Source organism: Mirounga leonina, unplaced genomic scaffold, assembly GCF_011800145.1.
Source record: "Mirounga leonina isolate KUSES-001 unplaced genomic scaffold, KU_Mleo_1.0 Mir_129, whole genome shotgun sequence".
In the NCBI taxonomy this organism is placed as follows: Eukaryota; Metazoa; Chordata; class Mammalia; order Carnivora; family Phocidae; genus Mirounga; species Mirounga leonina.
In genome coordinates, this window is record NW_023270323.1 from 36,315,052 (window position 1) to 36,329,602 (window position 14,551).

Below are 14,551 nucleotides of genomic sequence, written 5' to 3' on the forward strand. Positions count from 1 at the left end.
CTCTCCTTGGTTAAGACCATAAGTAGAAAGTTACCAGAAAAGATAAATTCAGACAATTAGGACCATGCTCTAATCTATTCAACAAAACACCAAAAAAATAACCTAACTCTTCAATATACAAAAAAACCCTAATTACTCTATAAAGGACTGACAACTTCCAACTTCCAACCCTGACTATAGCTCAGCCCACTCAAAAAAAAAAAGTTTTCAATTAATATCTATTCACTCCCCAAAACAAGATCCATGAGGACTTTCCAGAAATAAATGGATAGTAGGTTTCTCTCTAAACCAAATCTCAGACAAAGAGACAATGGGACTAAACAGACCAGTAACCGTAATTAACACCCAAGTTCCCCCAAACTGGAGTAGATAAAGGGCAGAAAGAACTGGTGGTGATAATGAACCAAAGGGAAGCCATCCCTCTACTCCTTATTTCTACCATCACCCTAGTCTAGAACACTATTATCTTTTTTTTTTTTTTTAAAGATTTTATTTGACGGAGAGAGACACAGCGAGAGAGGGAACACAAGTGGGGGAGTGGGAGAGGGAGAAGCGGGCTTCCCGTGGAGCAGGGAGCCCGATGCAGGGCTCGATCCCAGGACCCTAGGATCAGGACCTGAGTCGAAGGCAGTCACTTAACGACTGAGCCACCCAGGCGCCCCTAGAACACTATCATCTTAAGTCTAGGATATTCAAAGGTTTTTATCTGTCTCTAGCCTCTTCCCACTCCCAACTAAAAACCATTTCCAAAGTAACCTTCCTAAAATAATGCTTTATGTACATTCTTTGACAATCTTTCAACAATTCCTAATGACATCCAAAGCCTGTGACAATCTCATTCTATCTTAACTTCCACTAACACCTATCAAAAACAGATCAAGCCAAAAATCATATACTGACTATTGTGGTCATTCCATCCCCAAGCCAAATAATACCAAGTATTTTCTTGCTGAACCTCCTAAGTATCTTTTCTCTACTAGGACAAGTCCTACCTTGCCCTTCATGGTCAGCTTAAGTCTCCCCCCATCTTTTCCACCAAGTTCTTTTCTTTTTTTAAAGATTTTATTTATTTATTTGACAGAGAGAGACACAGCCAGAGAGGGAACACAAGCAGGGGGAGTGGGAGAGGGAGAAGCAGGCTTCCCACGGAGCAGGGAGCCTGATGCGGGGCTCGATCCCAGGACCCTGGGATCATGACCTGAGCTGAAGGCAGACGCTTAACAACTGAGCCACCCAGGCACCCCTCCACCAAGTTCTGATACTCCAGCCTCAGATCTCTTCCTCGATTTTACTTAATAGTAGTGGCACTTTGAGTCTGTTATATTATTATCTCTTTTGTTTTGCAAATACGAGGAAGAGAAAATGCCATTAAAAAAAAAAAGCCCATTTTTCCAACACAATGCCAGAAGAGCTGATTATTTTTGTTCTTAAGAGCAAAAGTCTAGGGCGCCTGGGTGGCTCAGTTGGTTAAGCGACTGCCTTCGGCTCAGGTCATGATCCTGGAGTTCCGGGATCGAGTCCCGCATCGGGCTCCCTGCTCAGCAAGGAGTCTGCTTCTCCCTCTGACCCTCCTCCCTCTCATGCTCTCTGTCTCTCATTCCCTCTGTCTCAAATAAATAAAATCTTTAAAAAAAAAAAAAAAAAAAAAAAGAGCAAAAGTCTATGCAGCATCTCGAACCAGAATGAGAATAGATCAGCCCTTAGGAGATTAGCTACAGAAAAGGACTGAACTTAACTACAAATAAAAAAAAAGACTGAACTGGGGCTCTCCCTGACTCACTTTGTTTTTCAGTTTCTCCATCTCTCTTCTCAAAAACTAGGGACAGCAATTACTTTGGACTATATACTTCTTTACAATCACTCATGTAAAACCAGATTATAAAATTATACCCTTATGATTTTAACAATGCTAAGAACATACACATGTGTAACCAAAGACTGTGAGGAATTTAGAAAAACTAAAATAGCTGGTATGTTTGGGTGATTTTCTTTTATTATCTCTTATATTGTTATAATAATGTATTCCTTACAAAAGATAAGAAGGAGAAAAGTCCTTCAAATACATTTTCTTTCATGATTACTTACTGTGAAAGAAAAAAGGCTTTCTGAAGCAATATGACTATTTGTGGCTTGCTTCTCCTACTAGTTCATCGTATTTCTAAGTCCTCCCTCCCCAACTAAATCCCTACTATCTGAATAAGGATTAGGGTTTTGGATTACTTGCAAAAATGTATCTCTTCATTAGTAAGAATAAATCGGGGGCGGGGGGGGCACCTGGGTGGCTTAGTTGGTTAAGCGACTGCCTTCGGCTGGGGTCATGATCCTGGAGTCCTGGGATCGAGTCCCACATCAGGCTCCCTGCTCGGCGGGGAGTCTGCTTCTCCCTCTGACCCTCCCCCACAATGCTCTCTCTCTCTTTCTCAAATAAATAAATAAAATCTTAAAAAAAAAAAAAAAAAAGAAGAAATCAGGAACTGTAAGGTAAAAGATGCTGTAAGTACCCTGCTAAAACACCTATTTTTTTTTCTTTTACCTGTAGGCCAGGTGAGAAAAGGACTGAAGTTCCAAATCAAAACTCTTCTTTCACATATGTTACTTTATTAGAATAACCATCTTACCGGTTCTTCAACTTCTCCGCTAGCATGCTGAGCTTCGGCTTGTAGGTCTATAGGTGGGGCATCTTCCACAATTCTTTGAACAGACATCTGAATAAACTCATCAAAAGAATCCAGCTGTTGTCTGACCAAGCCTTTCTCATCAAAATAGGAACTGGGAAAATATTGCAGTTGATAACCAGTTACAAGTCAGTGATTTTCTAGCATATTTCCTCGTTTTCATTATAATTAAATCCAACAAATAATCAATTGTTAAATACCAACCACTATAAGCCCATCATTATACAGATACTATGAGTTATCCAAAAACAGGGTGAGACCAGGTTTCTTTGTAGAATTTGTTAAGTTTCAGGAAACAAGACTTATGGGTAAAATAATTAAAGCACAACAAAAAAACTATAAGGAAGCACTAATATAAATGTCCTTTATAAGTTTTATCCAATCTCTTTTTCTAAGTTTTATTTATTTAAGTAATCTCTACAGCCCATGTGGGGCTCAAACTCATGACCCCAAGATCAAGAGCTGCATACTCCTCTGACTGAGCCAGCCAGGCGCCCTTCATCCAACCCCTTTGAAACATTTCTTCAAACTAAAGAAAATGTGGATACTGAGTGGCACAGTCAATTAAGCGTCTGACTCTTGGTTTCGGCTCGGGTCATGATCTCAGGGTGATGAGATCGAGCCCCAGGTGGGGCTCTGCAGTCAGCGAGGAGTCTGCTTAAAATTCTCCCTCTGCGCCTCCCCACCATGCTTGCTCTCTCTCTCTCTAAAATAAATAAATCTTAAACTAAAGAAAATGTATAGTCAAAGATAAAAGAACTCTAATTTGAGTAACAGGGAAAATGATGATACCCATGACTAAAATATGGAAGGTATAAAAACTTCAATTTTAGGTTTAGGATTAGTTCTAATTTGTATATGTTAAAGGTGGGATGAGAGTAAGTCATTCAAGTGAAAATACTCATCAAATGACTGATGATAAAAAATGAAGTATGGGTAAGAGATGGGAGTTACCAATAGATACAGAAATCACATAATGAAGCCCTAAAGAAGAATGAAGAATCTAAAAAAAGAGACATACGGTTTACAAGGAACAGATTCTTGTTCACGTGAAGGAAGGGAGAAGAATATATATAATAAAGGTACAAGACAATATAAGTACGAGAGCAATCTCACTCCTCACCACCACCCAGAAACAGTTATATAGCTGGGCTTCAGTGAGACTGGAAGAGCTCTGAGATTTACCACAACCCTAAGGACTGGATTATCTCATCAGCCCTCAGGAAATGTCCCATGAGCACACCCCCATGTCTCAATTCCTTCACCTTGTGACCCTTGCATCTTGTATCTCTGACACTTTCTTAGCTTCCGCTCCCCAACTCCCTTATCCTCACATCAATTTTCTGAGGCAATATGCCAAGCCCAACTAATCACCAGTCTCCCATTTTGGCATCACCAGGTCACTTCACAGGTCACCAGCAGGCCAATTAACTGGCTGGCTTTGCGTCAAGATCTCACCCTGATTCAATTAATCATGGATATCAATATTAGAAGTTAGGTCCTATGGCAGACAACAGAGCACACAATCATCCTTGTATAAGGTACAGCCGGAAGAATGGATAGGGCAATTTCCTTCAGTAGAGACTGTGAGCTAACAGGAAAGAAATTTCTCACAACCATTTGAGTCCACCACTGATATGTAAGAAACACGTGGAAAAAGGCACTGTCTGTAATTTAAGTAACAATGGTTTTTATAGACAATTAACAACGAAAAATCTTCAACAAAAAAAAAATCTTCACAAAACTATGGATAAGTTTCATTCCCCCAGGAAGACTTCCCAAGATCATTAGAACACGGCTTCATTAGAATGTTATCCTTGGGGCGCCTGGTGGCTCAGTTAGTTAAGCGTCCAACTCTTGATTTCAGCTCAAGTCATGATCTCAATGTGTTGGGATGGAGCCCCATGTGGGGCTCCATGCTCAAGCAAGGAGTCTGTTTCTCTCCTTCTCCCTCTGCCCTTCCCCCCACTCACATGTGCAGGCACAAGCACGCGCTCTAATAAATAAATCTTTGGGAAAAAAAAGTTGTTCTTTACATACCTAAACTATATAAATATCTCATATTTATATCTATCTTGATTATTTTACCAGAAGTCATCTTCCTGAAGTCCCTGATAATATTATGTAACATCATAGCCACAATGCTTTAGAAAAAAATCACTTTGATGTTAAAAAGTGGAAAAAAAAAAAAAAGCATCATCTCACAATAGACAAAGCACCTATAGTCAATTAAAATATAAAAATCAAATATTTTGTTTTTCCAACCAGGGCCCGGCAGAATGGCTCCCGCGAAGAAGGGTGGTGAGAAGAAGAAGGGCCGTTCTGCCATCAACGAGGTAGTGACCAGAGAATACACCACCAACATTCACAAGCACATCCATGGAGTGGGTTTCAAGAAGCGTGCCCCTTGGGCACTCAAAGAGATCCGGAATCTTGCCACGAAGGAGACGGGAACTCCAGATGTGTGCACTGACACCAAGCTCAACAAAGCTGTCTAGGCCAAAGGAATAAGGAATGTTCCATACTGTATCTGTGTGCAGTTGTCCAGAAAACGTAATGAGGATGAAGATTCACCAAACAAGCTCTACACACTGGTTACCTATGTACCTGTCACCACTTTAAAAAATCTACAGATAGTTAATGTGGATGAGAACTAATCACTGATTGTCAAATAAGGTATAAAACCGAAAAAAAAAAATCAAATATTTTGTAACCAATGTTAAATAGGGTGACTATTCACAATTGTTTACCTTGAACAACCAATCACATATATTGAAAACAATTCTTTAAGATCAAAATATTCTTTCTCCCTGGATATTGTAGAATAAGGCATACCCACAGAATATCTACCTAGTTAATTTTTCCTAGTAAGATGCCCCTTGGTGTTTAATACTCAAAGATCATAGAAGATACAAATGTCTTAATACGAAGTTTCTTTTTTTTCCCCCAAGATTTTATTTATTTATTTGACAGAGAGAGAGCAAAAAGAGGGAACACAAGCAGGGGGAGTGGGGGGGGAGGGAGAAGCAGGCTTCCCACAGAGCAGGGAGCTCGATGCGGGGCTCGATCCCAGGACACTGGGATCATGACTGAGCCGAAGGCAGACGCTTAACGACTGAGCCACCCAGGAGCCCCTTAATACGAAGTTTGTATAGCCCATGTTTAGTAGTAAAAATATACATCTACATCTCAAAATCTCAATATATTTTTAATAAAACAAGGTTCAAGAAGGTTCAGTTATACTCCAAATACAACTGGTACAATGTTGGAAGCATATGTTCTTTGAAAAGGAAGAGACTGTCAACCAAGAGGATGTGCATCTTGGAGATGAAAGGGCTCAAAGAGACAGCATTCCGTTACTATATAGACAGCAATTGTCAGTTTGATAAAAGAGCAGAGTTGTAGGGCGCCTGGGTGGCTCAGTTGGTTAAGCGACTACCTTCGGCTCAGGTCATGATCCTGGAGTCCCGAGATCGAGTCCCACATTGGGCTCCCTGCTCAGCAGGGGGTCTGCTTCTCCCTCTGCCCTCTTCCCTCTCGTGCTCTCTGTCTCTCATTCTCTCTCTCTTAAATAAATAAATAAATAAATAAATAAATAAATAAATAAATAAAAGAGCAGAGTTGTAGCATTTTATATCCTAACACAGCAAGATGTTACTTCAATACTTAGAAAGTTATTTTTCTTACCTACATGTAAGGCTTCTGAGTTTTGTTACATTTTAATTAACCCTTAGAATTGGATGGGAATTTCGGCTGAAACACAACCTAAAGTAACTTTATCCATTTAAAATAATAAGAAAACCCAAAAATAAACACCAGTAATGGAAAAAAATGGGCATCACGTGCCTCCTGATAGACTGCAGAGAGAACATCACTGCTGCCAAAAGTAATCATTTGAATCTAATTATGAGGAAACATCAGAAAAACCCAAACTGAGGGGCATTCTAAAAAGCAACTGGCCTGTATTCTTCAAAAATGCCAAGGTCAAAAAAAAAAGAAAAGAGGAAAACTGAGGAACTGTTCTAAATTACAGGAGACAAAAAAATAAGTCATGAAAACTAAATGCAATATGTAATCCTAGGATGGATCCAGGATGAGAAAAAAATGTATTTTGCTATGAACAACATTAGTGGGACAACTGGCAAAATTTGGGTAAGATCTGTAGATTAAATTATTGTATTAATATCAATTTTCTGATTTTGATGACTTATGATTATGTAAAAGAATATTCTTAGGTCTGCAACTTACTCTCAAATGTCTCAGGGAAAAAATATTCAGAGAAAGGGAAAAAAAGGCAAAGAAAGTATGTAAGGTTAACATCTAGGGAACCTGAGTGAAATGTATATATGAATTCTTTGTGTAACTTTACTTAAGTCTGAAATACTTTAAAAGTTCAAGTTAAATACATAAATAGAGAAACCAGTTCTCATGTAGCATATTCATATAAACATCTAATTTTCAAGAACAGAATAAGCAGGAAATCCCTTTATAGGTTATTGTGCCTTTTAAGGCTTACTAAGTTTGGTCTCAAAAGTTACCTGATTACAATCCAGCATGCTTCTTGCCACAAGTCTGGGGTGATTTCATCATCATCTTCATCATATTGCATGTCTGCAAAAACCAAAAATATTGTACCCGTATGCAATAAAATGCTAGTAGTTAACATCTCCCTATGATTTGAAGTAGCAGAAACATATTTACTCTCTGTTAAATAAAAAGCAATCCTTTTACCCCACTTTTCTAAACTTTCACTTAATTGAATTACTAATATATTACAATATACACAGGTACACATCTATGTATACAAAGGTCTACGTCACATAGGTATTCTCCCAGTATACACTACAAAGGTTTAGTATAAGTTGTGTGAATTTGTTAATATTCCATCTTCTGCAGGAAGTCCATGTAATTCTCATTAATAGCTAACTATAATGATAACTAGGAGCAAGCATGTAGTCTTCTTCAGAGACTGGAGTGAAAGATTAGGGTAAGGAAGTAAAGCCAGAGAAGGGTTCCAATAGCTGGACAATACCCTAAGGTACAGTGGTTTATTACAGCAACATTTAATACAGGTAAAGGTATGACAGACTGTATTTTCCGAAGATGGCCACAACTATAGCTTCATTTCACATGTTCTTTTATAATGTCATCTTGATATGCCTACCATCAAGATACAGGGGTCTATTTTTCCTCCCCTTAAATCTGGGCGGGTCTCTGACACTGCCATAACTAAAAGAAAGCAGCTGAAGCCACACTACATGACTTAAAAAGCTAGGTAAGAAAAGGCAATGCAATTCCACCTTGTTTACTGAAACATGTGTTTCTGGAACTCTGAGTGGCCATTAGTTAAGTCCTACTACTCTAAGGCTTGTATAGTACAAGGAAGCCCAAATCATATGGAGAGGACACTTACAGATGCTCCCGTCAATCCTGGTCCTTGAGTCCTGCTAGGCTAGGTGCCAGACATCTGAGTAATAAACACTCTAGATCTTCAAGGCCCCAGTTGTCAACACCCAAACTTTGAGTCTTTGCATTGAACCACTGACATCACGGAGCAAACAAGTCATTCCTACTATGCTCTATCCAAATTCCTAACCCACCGAATCCATGAGCACATTAATTTTTAAGCAGCCAAATTTTAGGGTAGTTATGCAGCAATAGTAATCTGAACAATAGGGGATTTGAAAAATCAGAGTGCACTGGTCCTCTGCTATTGGTCTCATCATCTTATGTAAAAGAGAAGTGTGCTGTATTTTTGTTTTTATATTCTAACTTATATAGCCTGTAAAACTTAAGAGGTTTCAATTCAAAATTTAATACATGTTCAAAACAAATTATATAATAAATGCTTCTTGAACAAATTGGAATTACTGATTCCTATACATGGCGGGGGGGGAGTGGTAAGAAAAACAAAGGTATCTAAAATAGCTCAGAGATATCTAGCTTTGATGACAGATTAGAGGTTAATATCACAGCCACATAGAGAAGCAAGAAGGTGGGAAAAAGAGAGAAATGAGGAGGTTAGCTTTAGGTACACTTGTGAATCATTTATCCCTTTAAATACCTGCAGTAAACAACTGGCTATAAATATAAAACTCAAATAAGGGGTCTAAATTACAAAAAGCTAAGAATCATTAACAAGTGGTTGGTAGCATACAGAGAGCTTCCATAGAGAAGAAGACTAAAGGCAGGATATTAAGGAATACCTCTATTAGAGTCATGTGAAAAAAAAATGAATCCACGAAGGAGACTCATTTACTCATTCATCCATTTCCATTCATCAAATACTTATTGAATGTATTTACTATATCCCAGGCATTGGAAACACAACCTTCAATAAGATAAAAGATGACTGTATCCGCAGGGAGATTATCACCTACTGGAGGGATACAAATAAGATGAAGTCAATGAAGAGGAAGAACAACGTGAATGGGCAGTCCTAACCAAGACCTGAGGAGGTTAGGGTAGACTTCCCAAAAGCTGAGCTGAGCAGAGACCTCATGTATGAATAAATAGGAGTAAACCAGGCAAAAGGAAAGGGTGAGGATGGGAGGGGTAGAGAAAGTAGTCTTTCAAAAAGAAAAAACAATTTGCACAAAAGACTCCAAAAAATGAAAGCTATTGAAGGAATGAAAGAAGGCTAATGTAGCTGAAGCATGAAGTGTGAAGTTGGAGTGGTTAAAGAGACTGGTCTTTACCAACAGAGCTTTGAGGAACCACCCTAAGATTTTAACAAGGGTGTGGCTAGATCAGATTTTCATTTCTGAAAGATCACTATGGCCATAGTATGGACAGTGAATGGAAAGGAAAGAAACCTGGAGCACACAAACCAGTTGAGAATCTGGAGAAGTAATCTAGGTAAGAGATGGTAGTGGCCCGAACTAAAAATTGTGGCAGAGGTGACAGACAACTGACCAGATTTGACATATTTAGGAGACAGAATCCTCAGGACTTGGTGGCTTATTAGATGATGGGGGCAGAAGAGAGGAATCAAGAATGATGCCCAGGGGGCACCTGGGTGGCTCAGTCGTTAAGCGTCTGCCTTTGACTCAGGTCATGATCCCAGGGTCCTGGGATCGAGCCCCGCGTCCTGGGATCGAGCCCCGCATCAGGCTCCCTGCTCAGCGGGAAGCCTGCTTCTCCCTCTCCTGCTCCCCCTGCTTGTGTTCCTGCTCTCTCTGTCTCTCTCTCTGTCAAATAAATAAAATCTTTAAAAAAAAAAAAAAGAATGATGCCCAGGCTTCTGTCTTCAACAACACAAGGGGGGATACCACTCACTGAGATGGAGAACACAGGACAAAGCAGATTAGGAAGGTGGATAAGTAAAGGAAAATAGCTCAGTCTGGGCAGTGACAAGTTTGAGTAGCTTAGAGCACATCCAAGTGAAGTTGTCCAGTGGCAGTTAGATATGTAAGACATCTGGACTGGAAATGTAAATTCGAAGTCATCCACATACAAACAGTACCTGAAGCCATGGAGAAGAGATGGAATCCTCCAGAAATAATACGAATAGAAGAGAATGAGAAGAAATGTCAGACAGGTAAGAAGAATTACGTGAGAGTTATGTGGCAGAAGGAAGGAGTGAGTTTCCAAGAGGAAGTAATCAACAATGCTGACTACCACAGGGTCTGGATAAGGTTTGAAAAATGTCCCTCTGATCTATCAACTGAGAAGTGACTAACTTTTTTTTTTTAAGATTTTATTTATTTATTTGAGAGAGAGAGAGAGCATGAGAGGAGAGAGGGTCAGAGGGAGAAGCAGACTCCCTGCTGAGCTGGGAGCCTGATGTGGGACTCGATCCTGGGACTCCAGGATCATGACCTGGGCTGAAAGCAGTCGCCTAATCAACTGAGCCACCCAGGCGCCCGAAGTGACTGACATTCTTATCAAGAGCTGTTTTACCTTTCGGCCAGAACCGCATCTTCCAGCAATTCACCAAAATGACCAACACAAAGGGAAAGAGGAGAGGTACCTGCTATATGTTCTCTAGGCCTTTTAGAAAACATGGAGTTGGGCGCCTGGGTGGCTCAGTCGGTTAAGCGACTGCCTTCGGCTCAGGTCATGATCCTGGAGTCCCGGGATCGAGTCCCACATCAGGCTCCCTGCTCAGCGGGGAGTCTGCTTCTCCCTCTGACCCTCCTCCCTCTCATGCTCTCTGTCTCTCATTCTCTCTCTCACAAATAAATAAAATCTTAAAAAAAAAAAATTAAAAAAAAAAAAGAAAACATGGAGTTGTTCCTTTAGCCTCATACATGAGAATCTCTAAGAAAGGTGATATTGTGGACATCAAGGGAATGGGCACTGTTCAAAAAGGAACACCCCACAAATGTTACCATGGCAAAACTGAAGAGTCTACAATGTTACTCAGCATGCTGTTGGCATTGTTGTAAACAAACAAGTTAAGAGCAAGATTCTTTTTTTTTTTTTTTAAAGATTTTATTTATTTATTTGAGAGAAAGAATGAGACAGAGAGCATGAGAGGGGGGAGGGTCAGAGAGAGAGGCAGACTCCCTGCCGAGCAGGGAGCTAAGGGTAAGATTCTTGCCAAGAGAATTAATGTACGCATTGAGCATATTAAACACTCAAAGAGCCAAGATAGCTTCCTGAAGTGTGTGAAGGAAAATGATCAGAAAAAGAAGGAAGCCAAAGAGAAAGGTACTTGGGTTCAACTGAAGCACCAGCATGCCCCACCCAGAGAAGCATACTTGTGAGAACCAATGGAAAGGAGCTGGAACTGCTGGAACCCATTCCCTATGAATTCACTGCATGATAAATGTAAAGAAAATAAAAGACCTCAAGACTGTTAAAAAAAAAAAAAAAGAGTTATTTTTATGTAGTGGCTAGAACACAATTAGATTATAATAGGTTGAGGAGAAACTGGAAAATAGGAACTGGAAACAACAAAGAGCCTTTTTTTTTTTTTTTTAAGAAGCTTGGCTGTGGGCGCCTGGGTGGCTCAGTTGGTTAAGCAACTGCCTTCGGCTCAGGTCATGATCCTGGAGTCCCTGGATCGAGTCCCGCATCCGGCTCCCTGCTCGGCAGGGCGTCTGCTTCTCCCTCTGACCCTCCCTCCTCTCATGTGCTCGCTCTCATTCTCTCTCTCTCAAATAAATAAATAAAATCTTAAAAAAAAAAAAAGAAGTTTGGCTGTGAATAAAAGGAGAAAGGCTAAATATTGAAAGAAAAAGTAAACAAAGTGTTTAACAACAACAAAGAGTTTGTTTTTTTGAGGACAAAAGATCTAATATTTCACAAAGAAAAAGAAGACTGGTGAAGAGGAGTGTCTGAAAAACTGATGAGGGCATATCTAATAAAGTTATCAAAACGGGGCCCTGGGTGGCTCAGTCAGTTAGGCATCTGCCTTCAGCTCAAGTCATGATCTTGGGGTCCTGGGATCGAACCCCGTGTTTGGCTCCCTGCTCAGCGGGGAGTCCACTTCTCCCCCCACAACTCAGGCTTGTGCTCTCTCAAATAAATAAATAAAATCTTTAAAAAAAAAGGGGTGGGTGCCTCGGTGGCTCAGTCGGTTAAGCATCTACGTTCGACTCAGGTCATGATCCCAGGATCCTGGGATCGACCCCAAGTCAGGCTCCCTATTCCGTGGGGAGCCTGCTTCTCCCTCTCCCCCCGACTCGTGCTCTCTGTCGCTATCTCTGTCTCTGCCTCTCAAATACATAAAATCTCAAAAAAAAAAGATATCAAAGGACACAGGCAGGAATGGAATGTAGACTCAATGCTGGAGCAGACTTGAAAAGAGAAGTAACTTTAACTCTCTTTCCACAGGATTATTATACATTGCTAATGAGAATATACTGGGGCACCTGGGTGGCTCAGTCAGTTGAGTGTCTGTCTTCAGCTCAGGTCATGATGTGGGGTCCTGGGATTGAGCCCCATGTCAAGCTTCCTACTCGCGGGGAGCCTGCTTCTCCCTCCCCTCCCCACTCGTGCTCTATCTCTCAAATAAATAAAATCTTAAAAAAAAAAAGAATATAAACTAGTATAATCACTATAAAGGTCACTTGGCACCATCTGCAAAACGTTACACATGTTTATCATTTGAGCTGACAATTCTATAGGAATTTCTCCTACAGACATACCTACACTGGACAAAATGACATGTACAAGATAATTAATAACAGCACTATTTGAACCAGAAAAAGACCGGATATCACCCAAATACCCATCAATAAAACACTACTTAAGGTACACCCATACAAACTAGGTAGGTGTGGAAAAAAAATGAGGTGCTCAAGAAAATCTCCTAAATATAAATACATATATAAAAAAATAAAAGTGCAGAAAAGTGTGTTACCTTTTTTCTGTAAAAGGATGGAAAACAGAATCCCATTTCTATTTGCCTGAATATGCATAAAGCACTCGAGAGAGAACCTAAGAACAGAGGTAACTTATTGTGGAGGAGGCCCACTCTACACAGATGGTGGACAAGAATAAAACCTTATGCTTTAACATTTTAATATATTCTACCTTGTGAGCCATGAGAATATTCTACCCACTCAAAATTTAAGCTAAGAAAACTTTTAATTTTTTTTCTGAGATAGGAGTTAAGAAATCTAACAATACTAACTAATTTCCAAACTCAAGATATGAGACAGAGAAGTTTAAACAGTAGAGTTTACGCCTTTTCTTCTTTTTCTCCATGGAATGGCCTGGGAATAAGGAGAAACGTTGAGAGGTGGCCACAAGACTGGGAGTCAGAAAAAAGTGATTTGAAATAGTAGCTATGGAGAATGGAAGACCCAGCATTAAAAATACATGCTATACACTAGACACGACTAAGAATTCTACATGTGAAAGGAAAAAACAAAGACATATTGGCCCTATTCAATAGGATACATAACACCTGAAAACTCTTCCATCTGTGGGGAGACGAAATTTAAAGGTCATCTTTTTTTTTTTTTTTTAAGATTTTATTTATTTGAGAGAGTGAGTGAGAGAAAGAATACAAGCCGGGGAGGGGGGTAGGGGGAGAGGGGCAGAGGGAGAAGTAGACCCCCTGCTAAGCAGGGAGCCCGATGCGGGGCTCGATCCCAGGACCCTGGGATCATGATCTGAGCCGAAGACAGACGCTTAGCCGACTGAGCCACCCAAGCGCCCTAAAGGCCATCTTTTAAGACAATTTAGTTAGACATATGACAGCATGAAGGAACGCCCGACACAGACACTAGATTCTTTGACCCGTCTGTAAAACCTAACACAATGCGTGGCACAGGATAACACTCAACAATTCAACTATTCAATAAATTCACTCTGGCCTTGGGGGAAATCAAGAAAGAAGCCCTTTGCTTCAAAGTCAAAACAACGGAAACTGTCTTACTGCTCCGCACGCCATTTCAATCCGGGAAGGCGGTATCAGACTCAGCCAGGAGCAGAAAGTGGAGAGAACAAGAATCACCTGACTAGGAGCATTAATGCTAAGGTTCCCTGCACCCTCCATCTCTCACAACCCCAGCTTCGTTCCCGGCCTGGGGAATGTTGGGGGCACGACTGGGAACACTTGAGCGGCGAGTAAGGGGGAGGCCGCAAATCCTCAACTGGTTCAGCTCCCCACTCTTCCCTCCTTAGGTCGTCGCGGAGTGTTCTGAGGAGTTACCTACCCTCGTCCGCGTCATACATATTGGCAAACGGTTCCCAAGTTCCTAACTCTTGGAATCAGAGAAAATCGCGCAGCAGCCTACAACACCCGCAGCGTGAAGAGAAGTAATTTCCGTCTCCGGCGTTCCCAGAATGCTCTGCTTCTCAGGCCAAAGGCCACCCACAAAGCAGCCTACGTAAGATCTGCGCCTGCGCAAGTGGGCGGCTACGGTTTGGTGAGAGTTAGAATTGCGCACGCGCAAATCGTAGACCGCCGCCTCCGG

At 40.7% G+C, this 14,551-nt stretch overlaps 1 protein-coding gene across 2 annotated transcripts in view; it reads right to left on the reverse strand.

The window, feature by feature from the left end:
- POLR2B (RNA polymerase II subunit B) overlaps nucleotides 1-14,495 on the reverse strand; it is a 47,651-nt gene extending 33,156 nt beyond the window's left edge. Inside the window, exons 1-3 of one of the 2 annotated variants that reach the window (XM_035004904.1) lie at nucleotides 14,291-14,495; nucleotides 7,214-7,286; nucleotides 2,619-2,769 (exon numbers count right to left, since the gene is read on the reverse strand). In XM_035004904.1, coding sequence (XP_034860795.1) covers nucleotides 2,619-2,769; nucleotides 7,214-7,286; nucleotides 14,291-14,309 — 243 coding nt within the window. In that variant the 5' untranslated portion in view covers nucleotides 14,310-14,495. Of the gene's footprint in view, nucleotides 1-2,618; nucleotides 2,770-4,940; nucleotides 5,170-7,213; nucleotides 7,287-14,290 lie in introns of those variants that run through there. The other variant, XM_035004903.1, reaches the window with a different exon arrangement.
- Nucleotides 14,496-14,551: the final 56 nt, after the last annotated feature.